The 21702-nt window shown below is 40.8% G+C and overlaps 2 protein-coding genes across 5 annotated transcripts in view; one reads left to right on the forward strand and one right to left on the reverse strand.

The window, feature by feature from the left end:
- Window positions 1-585: 585 nt before the first annotated feature.
- On the reverse strand, window positions 586-3864 carry LOC114151816 (hydroxycarboxylic acid receptor 2-like). Its single transcript, XM_028029243.1, has 3 exons — window positions 3746-3864; window positions 2684-3098; window positions 586-2071 (listed from the first exon to the last, which is right to left on the reverse strand). Exons 2-3 carry the CDS (start codon window positions 3077-3079, stop codon window positions 1388-1390), a joined length of 1080 nt encoding a protein of 359 aa, XP_027885044.1. The 5' UTR covers window positions 3080-3098; window positions 3746-3864; the 3' UTR covers window positions 586-1387.
- Window positions 3865-6109: 2245 nt separating this feature from the next.
- Window positions 6110-21702, forward strand: part of stxbp4 (syntaxin binding protein 4) — a 43420-nt gene continuing 27827 nt past the window's right edge. For 3 of the 4 annotated variants that reach the window (XM_028029240.1, XM_028029238.1, XM_028029242.1), the window contains exons 1-5: window positions 6110-6271; window positions 16855-16928; window positions 17040-17135; window positions 17245-17314; window positions 19567-19641. In XM_028029240.1, coding sequence (XP_027885041.1) covers window positions 6216-6271; window positions 16855-16928; window positions 17040-17135; window positions 17245-17314; window positions 19567-19641 — 371 coding nt within the window. In that variant the 5' untranslated portion in view covers window positions 6110-6215. Of the gene's footprint in view, window positions 6272-16769; window positions 16929-17039; window positions 17136-17244; window positions 17315-19566; window positions 19642-21702 lie in introns of all 4 variants that reach the window. The other variant, XM_028029239.1, reaches the window with a different exon arrangement.

The raw sequence follows: 21702 nt of genomic DNA on the forward strand, positions 1-21702 counted from the left end.
AAATTCTCATTGAAAGATTAACTTAGTCAACGGCAATAAACGATATATGTTATCAGCACATTGTCATCGATTGCGAATGTGTAAAGTATCTTATAAGTCAGTTGCAATTACAAAAACCTATTTGAACTTTTACTGTTGATGGTGATGTTCAACCCAAACTCAAGCAAAACATTCAGAGCCTAGTGTCTCTTTGTAGTCTCCAAGATACCTCAAAAATACTCTTTGTTACACATTTGTTTCAGCAACTCCGGCAGAATCAAAAAGCTTCAACTGTCACACTCATCTCATTCCGCTAGATGTCACTGTTCTATTTGTCAGCATGCTTGAATTGAGCAGATGCAGATGTCTGTAATTTAAACCCTGTGATTGTGTCTTGTGGAGTTATTTAACTTCGTTTAACCATTTAAGACCTGCCATAGAACGAATGTGCCAAAACTTGTGTTTAGATTTTTATATGCTGCATTTTCCTTTTTGGACAATTCAATTAGCTATACATCAATTCAACCTTCATTACCTTCATTTTATTAATATGCATGTTGTGAGTGGCTCCACGATAACTAAGTAATAAACAACTGACAAGTACAATACAATACAAAATAATTTAATAGTTTTTTTCCTTCATGATTGTACACAACAACAAATACAAGATATATTATGTGAAATTTACAAAAGACAAAATATATTTCAAAATAAAGTTTCAAAGGGGACTTGTACAGAAATAAAAAAGAGTCATGCATTGTTTTTAAGTAGCGTCATGGAGCTGTGACAGTTCTTGTTGGCTCCCTGTGTGTGTTTTTTGGCCAAATGCTCCCTCAACAATGGCAGCAGAGATTTGATGACAGCACTTTGGGACTGATTGTGAGGACAACCCACCATGTTCCTGGAAACCCTGGTATGTCATCAACTGCCACACAGCTCCTTCTTGAGTAACTACCTTTTTCATACAGCATGGACCATAAATTGATGCACGACAGTTGTGTATTAGTTCCTGCTACTTGTCTTTAAAGAACAACAACCGATCATTGGGTCTGAGAGGTCACCTGACTGCCCCCTATGGAGATTTTTATTTGCCAGGATGTTACCATTTTTAGGATGTCAATTCTTGTGTCCAAAAATGCCTCACATGCTCCAAATCCCAGGTCCTTAAGCTGGTATACTAATCTCAACACTCAGCATCACAATAAAACTGGGGAAAAGCTAAGCTTGGGCTGTGTAGCTTCAGTCTAATCATTGTTAGTCAGTGTGGTATTTATGAAAAAAGACATTGACTTGATTGTCAAACGGCATGGAGCTGTTTGTAGAGGAATCTTTAGATTATTACGTTTTTTACTAGGTTTAGCTATATAAAATCAAAGCTATTGTTCTGTCACTACAGCTGGGGTCTTGCTCATTGCAATGGCTTGGCTTCACTGCCCCTATCAGTCCTTAAGGACTTCAGCTCCCGCTGGGAGGTGCTTTGGGTTCCCGATGAGGACTCTGTGTTCTGGCCCTCATTCTTTCTACAGGGTACGAGTCCCAAGAGCGCCTTCCTAAACATAGAGCTGGAGAAGATATAGACGATAGGGTCCAGAGCCGAGTTCAGGAAGTTTAGGCCCAACGACACAATGGTGAGTTGAGTAAAGGTGTAGAAAGCGGCGCAGTCCCATGGCCGGTAGGAGCGGATGACCCACACACCGATCGTGGTCACCGTGGTGGGAAGGAAGCACACGATGAACACAGCCACGATGGCGGCACACATTCTCATGGCCTTGTGCACCTTGTCAGGTTTTCCCATCTGCCTCTGCTTCAGGAAGCTGGAGATTCGGACGGAACAGAACAGCAGCATGGCCATGGGGATGACGAACTCCACCACCGTCAAAATACGGTGCATGCTAACCAGGATGATGATGCCGCGGGATGCCTCTTTGTAGGATGTAAAGAAGAAGCACTGGGTCTTCTCGCCTTTACCCTTGATGTGGTTGTAGGCCAGCATGGGAACCCGAGGACTGATCACCAACAGCCAGACGAATGCTGAGACAAATGCAGCCTGCCGCTTGGTCATGCGGTTGAAGCGATGATGAGGGTGGACCACCTGGAACAAGAATCCAGAAATTAAGCACTTTACTTTCAATGATTCAGTGTAGTTCTCTTTTTAGCTAATTTCATATCATTGTTTTGTTCAGCCTGGCAGCAGATGTGACGCTGCAGAGTGTTCAAAGTCATAAGAAAGAGTTTTTGAACGTGAGCTTTTGTACAGAAAACTAAATCTAACTCAACATAATACAGCTTTATCTGATGTAAAGGTGTGTAAGTGCCTCCAGTAGTCAAATTTGCTTTATATATTTGAAGGAAGGTAGAAATTCAATAAAGGGGTCAGTGTTATGTGTTTTATGTGCCATTTTAAAGCACAATCAAGCAACTATGTTAGCTTCAGTTGTCATAAAAATGCTATATATACCTAAAATGACTTAAAAGAAATTTGACTTTGTAATTTAATGCCTTGAAATTGGGCCTCTGGCTCTTTAAGAGCAGTTTCGCCAGGTGTTTGCTAATTACTGCTGGATAGTCTGGCAAAAAAAAAGGTAGAAAATAGTAGGTGGTGTTGGGGATAGAAGAAGGAGTCATTCTTGACAGAGACCCCAATTGGTAGACCCATACAGAAATAAACTTTGACCTCTCAAAATAAATCCATGGTTTTCCTCACCTTGAAGTATCGGTAAATTGCCACCACGGTCATGAGTGCGATGCTGGCCGACCGGTTGGAGAACATCAGGAAGAGGTTTATCCGGCACATGCCATCTCCAAACACCCAGTGGCCCCTGAGCAAGGCATCAATCCTCAGGGGCAGACTCACCAGGGCAAAAAAGTCAGCAATGACCAGGTTGAAGAGGAACAGGGTGTTGGGGTTCCAGGCCTTCAACTTAAACCAGAAGATCCATAGCGCCACCAAGTTTCCTATGAGCCCCAGTATGACGTCGATGATGAGGACCGGAGGCATGATGAGGCCCTCCAGCTGGATGCCGACAGGCGGGCATCCACCACCCCCAGGGACAGGAGTTGTGAGGTTTGAAACTGTGGTGAAGTTTGGTTGTGGGGCCATTTTTCAAAATAACACTAGACTGTAGAGAAGAGAATAAGAAGGGGGAGGGAAATGATGACGCGTTACTGAAAAACACGCATGCGGCTTTAGTGATTACGTAATAACCCGAATGAACAAACAATAGAAAGTTTTGAAACTTGGAGTTTTCAACTTCCTCTGGTAAATTCCTTCCTTTTTTCTCTGACATTAAAAACCATACAGAAGGAACTTTGAGACATGACGAACATTTACTTGTATTACAGACTAAATCATTAATCATTGCTGGAGCATTTAAAGGAAAAAAACTGTTTTAAATGTCTAAAGTGGAAATGTGATTCTCTTAATTATAATGTTATACAGCAATGATTGTAATATTACTTTATACATTAAAGGATTCCGTAAAAAATCTTCAATCAAAAAACACATAACAGTCATAATAATAATAGCAATAGCAAATGAGTGAAATATATACATTATATATGTATTAAGGAAAGATATAACATTTGTATATTTGTTTTAAATAAATAAATATTATTTTTCTTATAAATCACTTTGAGCGCATGTTGCTTTCTACCTCATTTATGGTAAAAACACAAGTCGGCCCTCACACCCTGGCCAAATTAAACTGTGTGTGTTTCCACTCTGAATGCAGAGAATTAGAGGAGATTAGATTAATCCACTACTCACCAGTAGAACCGTTTCATTCATAAAGAGCTGCAGGAAGATATGGATGGATGAATGACCTTCACTGGTGTATTTATAGCTTCTACTGGGAGGGGTTGGGGGGAGATGTTCCTGTTTGGCTGCCCGGTTACATTTTGAGAAGTACAAAGTGACAGACGCAGCCTGGGGGGGGAGAAATAAAACATTTTGTAATATATTTCACAAAAGAGTTTTTAAAAAAAAGAAAAGAAGAAAAAACTCTTTTCTGGCACAGATTCCTGTTAGACATTACAACCTTTTAATCTGGTCCTTCCGTACGATTGAAGACTTTTTGAGCTGATAAAATCTGTGGTTTCAACAAAAATAATTGATCAGCTATTTTTAAAAACGCAACAGTTTGATTTTGTGATTATTTTAATTCCGATTTGAATTTATACGGCAAAATTCTGTGGTTGTCAGAATTACTGTAGATTAGAGACATTTTCCTTCTTTTTTTTTCTCCACACTACACCACAACTGCAGTTACATTTAATAAATTTGAATATTTTTATGAAATTGTTCTATTTCATTAGCTAGATTCAGCGAATGACAACCGCTGTAATCACACACAGACTGTTGTTGCCACGCCTTTGTTTTTGTTCGCCACAACAGATTTCCACTTCACATTAATGGAAACAAGACATTTAAGATGAAATGTTTCAAATGTTTTCAATTCACAAATGTGGGCTTAATGAAAAATATGCTTAATAGTTGCTTAAACGTTACTTTTAATCTGACTAGCCTCATCAAAACACATGTTCTTCTGGCCATTGTTCTCTTTTTATTTGTTTTGTGGTAATCTGTGTCTATCAAAGTACCTAAAATAATAATGCCAATAATAACAGTAACCAAATCTGGAGGGGTTTTTTCAGCTCACGTGTTTTTTGAATCACAGTTCCTGTATTATTCCAAGTTGCTGAAATCTCTACGGTGTCATTGCTGACCTGTCAAACTTTGACACAGGATTAGGAAATCAGTTGAACTCTTGCTTGTGATTATGTCCTAAGATTTGAGGAAGTTTGACAACACAAAAATTGCCAATGTGTGAGTTGAGTCAGCTGGCAGGCGGATTTAAAAGAATCGACATATTCTGTTGGTGATTTAAAGCTGATTCTCAAATATTTAACCTAATAAAACCTGCTAAACGTGTAATATTGATGATAATAATGCAGGTGACCTTCCGCCTGTCTGAGCAGCCATTAGTTCAGAAAGACTTGATGCAACCAGAGGGTTCATTTTTGCTCTGAAGCGTTTGAACACCAGCTATGAGGGAGTGGAGTTGCAACTACAACCTGCAGGACAGTACCTAAGTACTTGGGGGTTTACCTGGAGACCCCCAAGTATAATAAATATAGCTTTGGGGAGCACCACCAGCTACTTGGGAATTTTGCAATTTTTAACTGTGATTACAATCTGACTGCTGCTGAATGACCAGACTGGAAGAGATCAACCAGCAATTTCTTTTTTTTGTGTGTAATTTTCTTTGCACCAGGTTCTATTTGTAACACCATGAATACACCTAGCAAGTACTGTATGATGCTATGGGAATCCTGGTTTACATTGTTTTGTTTAAACACTGTAAACTATGATATATCATGCCCATGATACATCTGCAAACTTTGAACTTCATTTTATTATTTTAAAATAAAGTGTTATTTGGAACACTTGTCAAATAAACCTAAATGTAGCTGAGCCCCTTTTGTTGTTTGTTTTGTTTGTACAACAAATCGGTTTTGTAACTACAAAAAAAAGAAAGAAAGAAAAAAGTACTTTCTTGTTAATGCATCTTATATAGGCATGCCCTTTAATGGATTCAAATCCTGTTGGAAATCCTCTTCGTTTCAGTCCAGCAACACCGAGTTCATGTACAGGAAGTCGCCGGTTTGCTCTGGATGTTTTTAAAAGCAGCCATAATCCAACAATTAGACGACTCCTGACATTACGAGCCTAATTTCAGCTTCATCTTCTCCTCGTTAATCCCATCAGTGATGGTCAGCGGGGCTCACAATCTGTATGTGTGGGAGACAAAAGAAACCCCGGGTTTTCCTACGAGGCCACACTTTATTATTTAAAAAAAAAACACATTTAAGCTCCTCGCGCTCCTGTTTTTTTATTTTCTGCTTTAAACTGAGTCCGCCGCACGCTGTGTGCGCGCGTGCGCGGCCGTAAATGTGACGGACGGGTATCAGGGTGGATTAGAGGGAAAGGTAAGCGCGTCTCTCGCTGTCGGGGCGGATTTCCATCCTTGTGCGCTCCGCTCAGCTCCTCTCGGTGCACCGACCCGGTTTGAACCACCGCCGCTGTCTCCTCTCATTCGTCTCCTCCTCTCAGCCTCCCGGCAGCCTCACGTGTGTGTGTGTCTGTGTGTGAAGCAGAGCGTGTGTGTTTGTGTGTTTTTTTGTTTTTTTTTTTATGTGCGCGGACATATTTTCGGTCTCTCACACTCCGGGGTGCGATGCCATTCCTCCCGCAGGAACCTGAGCGCCTCGATGGGTTGTCTCTACTTTACTGGTGAGTTTCTTCCTTCGTCATTTGCTTTCGCCTGTTCCTCTCCTCCTTCCATCTCAGCTTTATTTATTTTATTTTATTTTTTTGTGTGACTGAAAGCAGAAATCGTGGCGGGGTCTGCTAGGTCTTGTTTTGTTCGCTCCTGCTCCATGTGGGTCACTCTGCGCAGAGGTGGGATCGAGTCGCAGGCTGTTTTGGCGACAGATGCCTCGCAGTTTTAAGTCCACATGCTTGAGCGCAGTTCTGGGTCACGCACGTTTTAAAGGACGGCCGCGTGTTACGACCTCCGTCGTCTCTTTCTGCAAGAGATTTTAGAGGAATACCAATTTCGTCTTTAGGGTGTTTAGTATTTTTGTTGTTGTTGTTGTTTCTTAGTTTAAAAAAAAAAAACACGTAAACGCTGAAAAACAGCGGCCGGATATAAAACACATCAGCTTTAAATTTGCTGCTTCTTGAGATTAATACTGGTCTGCCTCTATTGTGCTATGCAGATGTGTGTGAGAACATTGCAGCGCAAACATATGAATATTTAAATGATCGTGTCTCAGGTAAGCACAAGTGAGGGAAGCAATAGAGCTTTTTCATTTTGTGTTTTTTTGTTAACGTTTTGAGCTGCTGTCATTTTGGCCAAGGGGTTCTGGTTAATTAGCATACAAATTAAATAATAATGATACAAATAATATTGATAATTAAAAAAAACAAACAAAGGAACGTTTTATAACACAATGTATAAAAGTCAAAACTAAGCAGGCTGTTAAACGGTATATTTTCCTCATTCTTACAAATTTCCTATTCAATTCGAGACTTTTTTGGAGGTCTGACCTCACTTTAACTGTTTGTCGTTTGACTTAATGACCCATTCAATAAGTTTCTTTCATATTCTTCAAATGTATGACTTATTATTTAACTGTTTTTTCACTTTTACTAATAAAAGTGCCAATGACAGCCTTATATTATTTTTGAAAATTGCCGAAATATAACGTGCGCCCTACTAAAAATATATATAGGCACTTTTGCTCTAAAAGGAATACTAGAAAGTAAATCAAAAAAACGTTTAATGTTGAATTTCTGAATGAATCAAAATGAATGAAGCTTACATCTGTTTTCATATTGTACGTTCCTGCGCTACATATTGCACTGACTAAATTTCAGAGGGTTTTTCCTAACCCTCACTCACTCTGAGATGGACAAATTTTAATAATAAAGCATTTTCTCACCTCTGTCATTCGTCCTCTAGAGTCACTGTTCTGCAGTTTTTAGATACCTTCCTGTTGCACCTGCTGCTGTGTCCAGGCTTATCGTCTCACTTCTGTTTATTTGATTCATTTCAATTATGTGAGCTACAAAAGCGTTAAAACCAAAAGAGCTTCTCAGAAAACCACTGCTCAGATATTCCACCGAGCATAAAACATGCAGGGATGCAATAGTTGTTTGGTGTTTTTTTCACTATAAACTATTAAAAAGATGTCAGAGGAAATTCACTGCACAAAGCTAAAACCAAATTAGCCAAAATTACTATTTAATTTGGCCACTGCTGAGTTTGTGTAGCGGTGACTGGAGAACGGCACAGGCCTTCTGCAATCACAACAGCAGGAAAGTTACGATTTGCTGTTTTTCCGTGTAACAAAAGCACAAAGTTGAACAAAATATCATATATGCTTGATGCAAGAAGGAACTCATGAATAGAAATCTTTGTCCATTCATAAACAGGCGCTCTTTAGCTGGAGTAGAACGTAGATCTAAAGTGTTCATATCTGTAGTTACATATATAATAATACAAATTGACTTTAGAAACAACAAATGTTCAAGTTGTTATCACATTAAATATTGCATATTAGAAAACCATGAAACCACATTTTTTGACAATACAATGAACCCACCACTCTCCTGGAACGTTATCTTGATCACTAACCTCTATATCAGATGTGATCAATCTATGACATGTAGTCAGTTAAGATATTTGTAAACAGTTTGTGTCCACAAGGATTTAATTTACTACCAAACATTGCATCCAAGCAGTCCTGTGCTGATATATTGTGCAGTTCTGTTTTATTGTTGTTTTTACGGTCACTCGTTTAATCATTTCTGCTGCTTGTGTGCCGAGGTCATGTATCATGAAAAAAAAAAAACAAATACATGACAATTGGTACCTGCTTCAAGGCTGCACTAAACTTACCTTCAAACTCTTGTTTGGACACCAAAATTAGAATTGGAAATATAAAATTTTCTTCACAACTGCATTTGATTTCTTTCATAAGGAAAACTCAAATGGGGGCACCAAATTAAATTCTGCCCAGGGCCCCTTACAGGTTTCGGCCGGCTCTGCAAAAAGATATAGCTAAAATTGCTTGTAAGTTAATTTTTTCAGCAGGAATGGGTCAAGACCAGGGGCGGAGCTTCAGGGGGAGCTGGGAGGGTGGCGGCCGGATGGGAAGTAGAATATAACTTCAGGGATCCAAACCTTTAACACACAGGTGTAAGACTCCAGTCCTCGAGTGTCGCTGTCCTGCAGTTTTTAGATGTGCCACAGGTACAAAACACTGGAATGAAATGGCTTAATCACCTCCTCCTTGTGTAGATCAGTTCTCCAGAGCCTTAATGACCTAATTATTCTATTCAGGTGTGGTGCAGCAGAGGCACATCTAAAAGTTGCAGGACAGCGGCCCTTGAGGACTGGAGTTCGACACCCCTGCTTTAACACGTCTGATGAGAGCTGGACCCTCTCCTCTAGAGTACGGTGTATGTAAAATAACAGGTTAATGCCCCAATAGATTATATAGTAGGCTGCCCCAGTCGTTGTTGGTTCATGGTTGCTAAAAAAAAACTTTACCAGACCGACTGATTGTAGTGACATAGTGAGTGTAAAATATTGAATAAAATGTTGTGTTCAGACCCGCCAAAACTGCCAGCCCAGTGAAGGAGCAGAACTAGTTACAGGTAGCAACTCTGACATTATTCACAAAGTGTGAGTTAACTGTAGACTGATTGTAAACTGTATCAGCCCAGCCGCCGAGCTTACATCCTCTTTTCTCTCTGTCGGTGGTACAGCGGTGATGTCAGAGACTGAAGGCTGAGTTATAGTCGCTTTTGACAGTTCGGGTTGAACGTTTTTGAGCCAAGACAGCGGTAAGACGTTTATAGTTAAGGTTTACATTGCAGCCAAGATCATCCAGTTTGTGTGAACTGCGGCGCGCGCGATCCGCGCCGAGTTACAAACATCCGGAAGTGCACGAGGTGCTGCGACACGCTGCGCATGCGCCGCGTGCCTCTGCGTACCCGCTTCAACGCGCGCGCTGCTGCGTGCTCGGCTCAACGCGTCAACAATAAACGTAGCTTCAGCAGTTGCTAGCTGCTCCAGGCTCTGAGTTGAAATTGATAGAGTGTCAAAATGATCCGAACCCATCCGTGGTTCTGAACTGATTTGAATTTGTGTTGTTTTATCATTAGTGACCAGCAGAGGTGTGACCAAGTCACTGTGTTGCAAGTCTCAAGTAAGTCTCAAGTCTTTGTCCTCAAGTCCGAGTCAAGTCTCAAGTAAAGACAGGCAAAAGTCGAGTCAAGTCTCAAGTCAGGAACCTTTAATTTCAAGTCATTTCGAGTCGTTTTTATTTTATTTTATTTTTTATAATTTGCAATTATACATAAAATTCAAATAATAGACCATTTGTTCTTTTTAAAATATGTATTTATCTCAAATGATAGAACATGTGTAGCTGAACACAAAGTATAAAAACATTTTTAAATTGGACCACTTTATTGCGCAGTTCTGTTAAACTTGATATTCAATAAAAAAAGAGGAAAATGCTGACATTTCCACAGCACAATACAAAGAACCATAACAGCAGTTTTTTCCTCTTTTCTCTGACCTGTCAAAACAATATATTGTCAATATAAGTTCCCAACGTAGATGTCTTCAAATACACCAACCATCCTTAGATGATACTAGACCCGGCTCATCATCATGATGGGACAGAGAGACTTTGTTCCCTGTGTTCAGGTCCAGAATCTGCTTTCTGTTCCGGAGCCCCGCTCACTATCCACCGGCTTCCTGAGCTAACACGGTGCACATTATTTGTGGAGGCATTTGAAGGACCGGATTTATGGTAAATAATCACCAATTTAACCCGGAGTACACATGCTAACACGAAGTTAGCTAAAGTCAGCTATCTTACAGCAAAAGAAAAGCGCCACCTACCGATCTTTGTGAAGCTTCAAATGCCGGACAAAGTTGGACGTCGTGGCATCTCCATCCGATATTCTCTTCTTGCATGTTTTACAAGTTGCAGTTCGTTTTTTAGTCGAAAGTTCATAACCTACGTAGCCAAAAGAAATTACTCGCGGAAGCATATTCGAGCGGTTATTTCGTATTTCGTTCCCTGAGCTCTGCAGCTTTGCCGCGTTTTTTTAAACGTCCAAATCCTGTTAATTTGATTGGTTGTGCTGCAGCTACGTACACATACATACATAAGGAGAGAGGAAAACCATAGTGACGGTCTGCGCATATTGATAAGGAATGAGTGACATTAATTAATGACGCCACTTTATAAATAATGTGTTTTAAATTTTAAGACTTTGAGTAAAAAATATCAAGTCTTTTCAAGTAAACAGCTTCAAGTCGAGTCAAGTCCCAAGTCAATGGCATGAAAGTCAAAGTCAAGTCCGAGTCTTTGAGCATTTTTTCAAGTCAAGTCTCAAGTCGTGATTTTAACGACTCGAGTCTGACTCGAGTCCAAGTCATGTGACTCGAGTCCCCACCTCTGGTGACCAGTAGCCTGATGTTTCTGTTGTTCTCTTGGTTTGTTGTACTTCATGTCAGATGGATTTCAGAATGACATAGTCGCTTTCTGGGGTGGTGGAACTTGTAAGCTCCGCTGTTGCGGCCATGTCTGTGTTGTAAAGTTAAATTATCATGAGCTTTATTATTTGGGTACAGGGCCCGGTCATTAGCCCCGCCCCCCCTGCCCGACGCTGACTTGCTCCGCTAGTGGTCAAGAAAAAGCTGAATTGGATATCTCAATCTGTCCCAAGGTTCAGTCCGTTGAGATCCTATTTAAATGAGCTGGAGAATCTTTCCAGATTATTTTAGTTGACAAATGTTCAAAATATGAACATGGGTTCCAAAAGAAATGCTCAACCAGGAATCTAAATTTCCTGGTTTTTCAAAACATTATAACCAAACATGTTCTGTTGGTCATTAATTGTAACTGAAAGCAGTGAAGAAAAAAAAAACCCAGAAAGACTCAGGACTTTCTCAGGAGGACAGAGTTAATGCAACGTGGTGGAGGAATGGTCAGAGGTAATGCAAGGAGCAGAGATTAGCTCCCAGCTTCCTGTGTGACCTCTGATGGCCCCTCTGGATCAGTCTGCAGACAGACTCATCTGTTTTTATTCTCCTCGCCTCCTGTTTTTATTCAACACTTCAACATACGGCAGAAGCAGACAGGAGGAGATTAAATATGCAAACAGCAAAGAGTAATCCTCAGACGGTGCATCTCTGTACAAAACAAAAAAACAAAACAACAGACAGTGCCAGATATGAACTGGATGTTTTTAGTTGGTCTTTATTCCTTAGGTAGGAACCAAAAAAAAAGAAATATATTTTTGAAGTTTTGGGTAGATTTTATCAGGGTATCTTGTGGCGTCAGACACAGAGTCTGACAACAGCTAGTGTCCTTATATTTGGCTTATAATCCACAACCTTTGGCATTTGGTGGAGGGCCAGTTAAGTATAAAGCTAAAGTCCACAATTCAAAAACATTAGAAAGTTTTGTCATAATTGTCCTCTGAGTTATGAGGATGCTGCTCCGGTTTGCGGTTTGTTTGTGCAAACGTTGACCGCTCATATTCTCAGGTTTTCTTCTGGAAAGTTGTGAAATTCTCCGCCTGGTTGGGCGAAAGCAGTTCCATTAGGTCAGATGGGGTGAGGCTCTGGGTTTACCGCTCCATCTACATTTGTGCATGTGAGTGTGTGCGTGAAGGGGTGAGTGATTGGATGCAGTGTGAAGCACTATATACAAGTACAGACAGTTTTGTTTTGTCTTGTATCACATTTGAAAGAAGGAGATCCTGAATATTAGGACATGAGAGATAAACAGAAAATCCAAGGTCAAAATTACTATCGAGCAAAAAAGGAAAAAATGTAGCAAACCGCCCCCAAAAAAACTCTTATATCCACAAGACCTTTCAAAAATACTTTGTCCATTGATGAGACAAACATGGAATATTTTCATAAAAGTAACAGTATTTCAAAGACAAGTAATTGCACCTACAGTAAAGTATAATGGTGCTGTTACGATGGTTTGTGGCTGATTCGGGACTCGGATGACCTGCTATAACTGATGGAACCATCAATTCTGCTCTAAGAAAATCCTGAAGTTCCTGCTGTCAATTTATGGCCTTAAACTAAAGCTCAGTTGAGTTGTGTGTCAATAAAATAATCCAATGAGTCAACAAATAAAATCAGTACTATTGTTTAGTGCAGAACAAGAGGATAAATGTTAAATTGCAAAGTCAGTTTGTTTAGGTTGTTTAAATATGTTCTGATATCTTTGTCTATAAATGCATTTCAAAAATTATATTGCTTTGTGACGTCAAATGCTCATATGTTTTTAATCTAAACTCCAGCGTAATCTGCGCCTGTCTTCCGTTCACCCTGTGTGACTCTGCTGCCGTGCTGCAAAGTGTCGCCCTGGCAGCCAGCCGGCGTGTGACGGTAATGATGCTCGACAGGTAATGCAGATCATCAGGTATTAAGTGATCAGTTTAATTGCTGTTTTGTGTCCTAGCGGCTGGCTTCGCTGCGCGTTGGAAACTGTCGTAGATTGGTTTCGATCCACAGGGAACTGCTGTTGCCTGGGACTTTTTCCGCGCTGGAAGACTTGTTTAATTTACGTGCTGGCAGAAACCCATATCGGTGTCACGATCCATGTGGAGGTGGAGGGAGAAGAAAATGAAATGACAAATTTTTATTCATTGTTTCATGGGGATCAAAAGAATCTGTCAGGCACAGGTTCACAAAATCCAAGACTGGGTCTTATCCTTTTAATCAAGTCTGGTAGCCGGTGGCGCTAATGAGCCTCTAAACTATTTAAATCCAGGTCTTCTGTCTTCTGATTGTCTTTATTCGTGCAGTTAATTGACTTATGGCCTTTCAGGAGGAAAAAAAAAAAACAGGTGACATTGTTCTCTAATTTGTCTGGCCAACATAGGGAGAAGTTTAAGAAGTCACACACACTAATTGAAAAAGGTGAGGAATTGCATACAAACTTATTTACTACATTAAGTGTATAAACAAAATTCTGTGTAAATATTTTCATCATTGATATGTGATAGAGATGGGTTCAGTGTGCAATCATAAAGCAGTAGATAGTGCTCTGGTGTTTTGCATAAGTATTCCTACATCTTTTTTTTTTCCACATCTTTGCCATATTTCAACCCCTCATTTTTTGAACTAATACAAATGAAACGTTTGGAAGTTAAAGACAGATGGAAATGAACACAACATAACAACAGGATGAGGGGAACTCTGTCACTAATGATGAAACGATGATAACTTACTAGTAAAAAAAATATGAAAACAAGACATGATTTGCAAGTTTAAAGGAGCAAAAGTGTGGTTTAATGGATGGACAGAACTGAACACTTTTCTTTTTGTATGAACATCTCCAGCCTTCGTCCTGACGTTAGCATTTGTTTCTCCAGACACGTGCAGAACTGCAGCCTCAGTTGTGACTCATATTGTTGACACTCTGATCTGCAGCAACATTACTGAAGAAGCTCAAGCAGATTAGTTTGTTATTATCAGCCTGTTAGAACGACTGCAGGCTCTCCGCGCTCAAATTTCCAGACTGTTTTGCTCCCTGCATTCAAACTAGTCTGTCCAAGGATACCAATGTAGTAATAGTTGATGTTGTGGGACTATTTTGCGTGGGACCCACTGTACTGGTGGGTTCGGAAGTTGGGTGCAGCAAACTCAAAGTAGAGCTTTTTGATTATCAGTTATGACAGAAAGATTGATGAGACGTTTCTCAGCGGTGAAAACCAATCTTTATGCTCTGAGTGTAAGAATATTCCTGCAGTAAATATGGCTGCCGGCTGCTCGTTGAGATGGATCATGTTATTATTCCTAATTAAGCCTCTTCAAACAGATCAAAGTGACCCTGACTTCAGTTCCCATAATCCCTTTCATAACATTCAGTACATGCACGCCGGTCCTGATAGCTGCGCTGCTTCCCTTTCAAAGCAGCAAATAAAGTAAGTATTGACAGCGAGTCGGAGCAGAGGAACTCTAAGGAGCCCCCTCGGCTCCGTGTTGACAGTATTTAAGGAGAGGGATCATCCCAAACATTCTTACAAAACATTGTCCCGCTCAGGGAAAAGCAAAAACTCAGTTAAAAACCTTACAGCAGGAGAAATAGTCGTGTAATTAGCCTCAGGTAAACGCGAAAGCTATGTAGAACCGCAATGAAGCGGTTGATGGTTTTATGACTCAGAGAGTGAATGAACTTAAGTCACGACTGTTTTTGTGCAGCTTGAATTTTTTTTAACAGTAAAAATGTATATTGCACTTGCTTCTTCTGCCCATGTGTTCACTGTTATTATTTTGGAGTCCAAATCATCTGCAGGATGAATTGCATTTATAGCAATCAATCTGATCTTAAAAATAGCTCAAAGAATGCTAGCAGAATGCTAGAATGCTAGATTTTTCTGTTACTTGGTTTGTTTTGTTTCTAAAAGCAAAACTTGGGGTCTTTTGTGGCATATGCATTCATAAGAAGTCCGGTTGCTACTGGATTAACATGATAAATCATGTATTTTGTGTGGTGAAACTGTCTTCCTGCATTGTGATACCAACAAAAACTCTATATAAAACTAGGGGTGGGCATTTATTGTATCGTTTTATCATTTATTGTGATAAATTTGTTATCATGACACAAATTTTGATCTATTGTTGTCATGATAAATTCCAATTAATGACCTTTAAACCTCTCCATAGCTGTCCTTGTTGTCAGGGTTGAAAATGTTTCCCCCACTGTTTGTTTAACAGAAGCATCACTGAACACCGATAAAGCGATAAATACAGATACCATGTGCAGTTTAGTGATACACTTCTTAATGAAATTGTTGTTCTAAAGAAGATCAGATAAGGATAAGAAAAAGAGATCATTTCTGGGGTTTTTTCAGTCTACATAGTAACCTAAAAAAGATGTAATAAATAGTTCTTATTGTCGTTATGACGACAGTACTGCAAAATGTCATAATAAAACTTAAAGTCTACATCAACTACTCCTATATAAAACAGGGCCAAACATTTTCTGTATTTAAAGTGACATAATGCCAGCTTTGACGTAGCTTTCAGGTTGTAGAAAACCAAATGTGTTCTTTTATTGTACCGGACAGGATCTGAATAGTAAAAACCATGGTCAACCACTAGAGACACTTTGGTGAAAAAGTCCTCACTGTGAGAAGTTTCTTTTACTGTGTTATAGTTAGGAAGTCGTAACAAAGAGCTGGGTTTGACGTCAGACCCGCAGTAGGCGTTCCAGTTGAGAATGTCAGCATGGTGGCGCCCTTGGACATTGTTTGCATTCCTCTTACAAACATCATTTTAAGCTTTAATTTTCAAAAGCAAACTCCATTTTTAGTTTGTTCAATGTAGAGTTGCAGGCACTATATAACATTGACTTTAAACATGCTTTTACATGTGTATCCTGTAAAGTAAGCATGTTTCCACTATGTCTTACTACCGTTGATACGAGTTACAAGTTGTAACTGGGGGTAGTCAAAGCGGCTCCCCCTTTTCCACTGGGAAATCCGACTTCGGAGGTTGTTCCAGTTGATTTCCCAGTTGGAATTTCCCAGTTCCGACTACAACTGGAACACATTTTTCTCGCCTCAGCGCCCCTTACTTGCGTCTCTTTTGTGTTGCATTAATAATGAACAGGTGAGCCACTTCAGGACAAGATCAACCTGACGTAGCCCCTGCTCTCACAGGCTCATGCGGAATATCCCTGAATCAGAGCTGTAACTGAGCTTAAAGCCTCAAAAAGTCTGATGAATCCCCCGCTTGGTGCATTAGCTTTGGTTTCTGCAGGCGTCACAGAACCAGCTGAAAACCTCTGAATGACGCTCGGGCTGACACCGTACTGCGGCGCTGAGCTTGAGCCTGAGCAAGGAGGACAGAACCAACAGACAGCTGCACCAAGAGGAGCCTCTGCTGCCTAAGCCTTAAACCTCCTCACCCTCGGATGTCTTCGTGAAGACCGTCTGGGATCTAACAATTGATATCTCATGTTCCTCCGATTATCCCGAGCCATTGTTGTCGACCGCTGGAGCCTTTGAACATCCAGGTCACTTGTGGTTCAGCTGCTGTGTCGTTTGGGAGGAGACAGATATTATTGGTTGCGCATGGTGGGCAGGAAGAGGGAGGTGGGGAGGGAGGTAAGAGGAGAGCGAGGGAGACAATAACAAAATCCTGTGATGATTTGATTATTTTGTGCAGCAGGGCTCTGAGGACACGCAGAGGCTTTGCCCGAGGCACCATGTTGAGATGTTTTTGAGCCCATCAGCTTTCTGTTTGCCTCCAGGACGATCATGGGCCCCCATGGCATCAACCGAGCTGTCCAGAGGCTGGAGTTCTCCGACTGCAAGAAAGGACTCGGTGAGCACCCGCACCCCTGCTTTCTCCGCCTCTCATTGAACAGCTGATGACCAGTGTGTGACATTCGTGCAGTTTTGCTTCTGCTGAGCTTTTCTTTTTGCTCCTTCACAGGGGTGAAAATAATCGGAGGCTACAGGGAGCTGACAGGTGAAGACTTCGGGATCTACATCAAGCGTGTGATCGCTGGCGGCCTGGCTGCTCTGGACGGTAACGTCCTCTCTGAGTGTTTATCTCATTTCAGAAAAGTTATCATTACCCCCCTCCCTTCCTTGCGCCCCTCCACACACACACTCACCTGTCTCTCTGTGTGCTCTAGGTCGGCTTAAGTCAGGTGACCTGATTCTTGATGTCAATAACATCAGCCTGATTGGAGTGACCAATGAGAGGTGAGATTGGCTGAGTGTGCAAATTCTGTGTGTGACTGAAGCATAAAACCACTTTGCTTTGTTGAATCAGGTCACTTTGACTGATTCACAGCAACACCGTTAATCCAATCTGGATGATTTCACCTTCTCACCCCTTTCGTGGCGTTTCTGACAGTGAAGCAATGGCGCAAAGTGGGAACGGTGCACCCAACAGTTTAAACAGAAGCTGTCTGAATAACACCTCAGGCGATCAAGAGCCGACTGAACCGTTGCAGATGCTGATTATTGATCCGAAGTTTAAAAAACTGCTCCCCGAGTTTGAGTGGCGCGAGCCGATTGCCGCGGTTCAAACCGGGATAGTTGTCTTTAAGTGATTTTTAGAGAGTAAGCAACGGCATTTCTGGATTATTTCATGCTTCTACTTTATCGTGGACACACCGAGTGTTCCTGAGCCGATGCCAGTGATTTAAAATCCAGAGTTGTGTCTGGATTTTATTTACTGCTGCCTGAGCAGCTTAGCGTTACCAAACCTTCTAGACAGGGAGGTTTGGTCTTCTTTTCAAAGAAACCTCTGTCTTGAATCCCTCATTGGTCCGTGGCTGTTGCTGTCTGACTCTCCTCTTGATTTGCCTGACGGTTCTGCCACACGACGGCTCTTGACTGAGCTTGAATTCTATATGTTTCTAGGAAGCTGTGCTTCTGGAAGTTGTGCAAAATTCGATCTAACCAATTCTAAACACTGGATGACAAAAAGGCTTCTGTCTGGTGCATTGGTCTCAACAAGCCTCTTTTTGGAAGGGCATTTTTGTTCACAGAGACTTCAGTATCCACTTTATTTGTTGTTCCCAATGTTTTGTTTATTAAAATGACTTAGAAATTACAATTTAGTCTTTGTTGAGAGGGTGTACTTGCAGTATTATGCCATTACCATGAGAGTACTTGAAAATGGAAAATGAGGATTCAGAGCTGCAGTAATATTTCAAAGATTTAGTACGCGAGTTTGAATTTAATCCATGAAAGGTCAAAATTAATCATACATGGTTAAACGCATGGTGTGGTTAAATGTCTCTTATATCCATCCAGAAGGCATCATTCTAGATATTTGATCACTTTCCCTGTCACAGTTCGTACAGGTCATTTAAATTAGTTTGTTGCACCCATACCTCCCCCTTTTTCCAATACAATTCACAAATCTTGAATATATTTGAGATTAGAGCTTTAGTTAGGCCATTCCAGAAGCTGTTTGTTGATTTTTAGGGAAGTGGAAGAACTTGGAGATAGTCGTCAGAGTGCATAGATAGCACTTCAGCATTCCATCTACTGTTTGAACTGTCAGTCCCACAGCATGAGGCAGCCACTGCCATGTTTGACAGTTGGTACCGTGTTCTGAGGTTTACAAACCTCAACTTTTGTCTGTATTTGTCTCATCCAGCCATCAAAATTTTTCCAAAGCCAGAGATTTCAGCTGTCGATTTGGAGCTGATCTTTTTTTTTTTTTTGGCCCAGGACGCTCCCAGTCTAGTATTGTGTTAAACCAGATTCGGTGTGGAGAGTAACACAGATGTTCAGATGCCTTCCAGGCCGTGCCAGGCTTGAGTCTTGGTGTTTCCTGGTTGCTACTGAGCATCCAAAACAACTTAATGTCACCTGTGGAGCACAACCTGGGCAAGAGGGTTGAAATGTTGTATTTTAATGGGACAATGATCCCAAACTGGTTTTGGATTATAGAAAGCAGGCTAACATTAAGCCCTGACCTAAATCCCATTGAAAAGTTATGGACTACCCTTAAAATGGACTCCATTTCTACTTCTATTTCTGACCAGTAGAGTGATGCAGAGTTATGCAAGAACGTTGTTAATGGCTTCAAAAACTAGGAGGTTTATCTATAAACTGCTAAAAGACATTTAAATAAATATTTAGTAAATCGTCTCAGTTCCAGGTTGCTCTTTAAGCTTTATATAAGCACTGGAGGAAAGGAATGGTTGAAACAAATTATAAGAAGCTCAAAATATTATGGTATTCATGCAGATTTAAAGTTCTGGATGAAGCAGTCGACAGAGTTTGATGGTAGTATTGTCCAAGTTTCTGCTGATCTCTTTATGCAAACTGATTAGAGTCGTCATTCATTCTCTTTTGACCACTTGGGCCTCCAAATGAGAAAATAGATCACCAAATTCAAGACTCAAGTGTTAAAACGTCTTAAAGTTCTACACTGTCTGATATTTGAGCGTGTCGCAGCTGGACGTTTACCCCTCATGCTGTTTGTGTGTCAGGGCGGTGGAGATTCTGAGGAGCGCCTCGCTCTCCAATCACATGTCGCTGCTTGTCGCTAGAGATGACGAATCCAGGTAAGCAATCGGATCCTCTAGAAAACAGTGATTGCCCATTATTTTACTTAAAAGATGTTTTCAGTCACTTAACCAGTATATAAATGAATAAATATAGTTTTTTTTCTTAAAGAACATGTGCAGTTTGTATTATGGTTCATGTTAGTATTAATCTAAACTAATAGCGTTATTTAAATGTATTGCAGTTTGTTTATATTTTACAAGTTTTTCTAGTTTTTTATTTATTCACTTTTGATTATTTTTTAGTTTGGAGGAGTTCTTTTTGCTGTGCATGTTCATCCTGTTTAATGAATTGTCAATAAAACAGTTTGACTGTATCTTAAGATTAGGGTTAGGGTCGGAGTTTTCTGGCCGATTCCGATTTTGGCCGATACCATTTTTTTTTTTGTCTGAAATGTCGCTAAATATAGCAAGAAAGTTGTTGAGTTGGTAACAGTGAGGTGACAATTGTTAACTACAAACGTGCAGACATGACTTGGTGGACCGGTCTATCAGTCAAACATCTCTCACGGGAGAGCAGAAGAGAACAGTGGTCGATCTTCAGACCTTTGCTGAGGTAGATAAGATCGGTGGACAAGATTGGCTTCACATGTTTAAGCATCTCGTTAAAGTTTGAACAATAACTATTTGTAGGTGTGTATTAAAGATCAGATAAATTAGCGTCATTGTTGAACATTCATCTCTTTGAAGTGGCTACGACAGCAGGTGTTTTCGATGGAAACCAAAGCAGCCCCAGAACGAGTGAGTAAGGGGCACCAGACAGTCATGTCAGATGATTGCACAACACAAACCCTCAGGTTAAACCCCGCCTTAGTTTATGACGTCTTTTTCAAAGTCGGCTGAACTTCACTCAATGTTCTGATCTAGTGTTAGACACTAAAGCAACTTCTTGACATCGCCATCACTCTACTTCTGATACCTGAATTAATGCCCCCTGGTGGCCCTTCCTGACATGTCAGCTTGTTGAAAATCAGCTAATCACTGCTTTGCATGTGGAACAAGCTAAAGGCACATTGAGTATAAAACAAAAATGAAAGGATTGTGCTGGAATGTTGGCAGGTTTGGTTTCAGCTCCTTTATTAGATGTTTGTTCATTTGAAAATTCTAAAAAAAATAAAATAAAAAAAAGAGCTAATTATTCTCCTTCATCCAGTCTGGAGGAAAAAAAAGAGTTAATTTCCTTCCCGGTGGGATGTTTACTCGACACCAGCTGATGTTTCGCGGCACGGACAGCTCCTATTTCCTCCAGCTCCGTCTACTCATGAATAAAAATGCGTGGCGTTCTCTCCGATCTGACCCCCTGATGGCACAAGTGCTTTTCCACGTCAGCCCTCAGCCTCAACTCAAACTCAGCCTGACACAATAAGGACGCCCTGCTGTCTGACCACGGGGTTCCTGCACAGCTACTCGCTGCAATCAGCAAAAAAAAAAAAAAAAAAGAAAAGAAAAAAAAATGGTACAGGTACTAGTCATGCAGTTTGCACTCCAGACTGCTGGAGGTTCTCCTTTAATTGACTGAAATTTGCAGCATCTGGACAGAAACATCTTAATACAAAGCTAAAAATCTTGTTTTTCTTCCCTCTGCTGTTTGGGAGTTTTTTGATGTGAGTAAAGTCTCAGCGCTGCACTCAGCTGTAAAACACGGAGAGATAATCCTTTTATTGATCCCAAACAACAGCAGCATTCCCAAATTAAGCAGAAACAGTCTGTGTCCTTAGTGAGGGTCATGCTCTGCAGGCGAACAGATGGAGCTGGGGAAAAAAAAAAGAGTTTAGTAGCTTAGAGCGTGTTGTGAGTGCACAGAGAAGGTCGTCTCACCTCTATTTGTTCGCTCCCATCCTCTCTGTTACGAAAGCGGCAGAGTGTTGCTGCGGAAGCAGCTTTGCGACGACGCGTCACGCAGTCGCCCCACGGCCCGACCTCCATTGTTACAGCGATTTGTTTCACACTTTAAAAAACCAAATTATGATGATTATCTGCAGGCTGCCGTGAGGACGCCCCGAGGCAATCACACGCTGTGAGGATTAGACTGCGTGTCCTCACCGCACCGAGGGGAAAACG

This window comes from Xiphophorus couchianus, chromosome 10 (genome assembly GCF_001444195.1).
Source record: "Xiphophorus couchianus chromosome 10, X_couchianus-1.0, whole genome shotgun sequence".
NCBI classification, from domain to species: domain Eukaryota; kingdom Metazoa; phylum Chordata; class Actinopteri; order Cyprinodontiformes; family Poeciliidae; genus Xiphophorus; species Xiphophorus couchianus.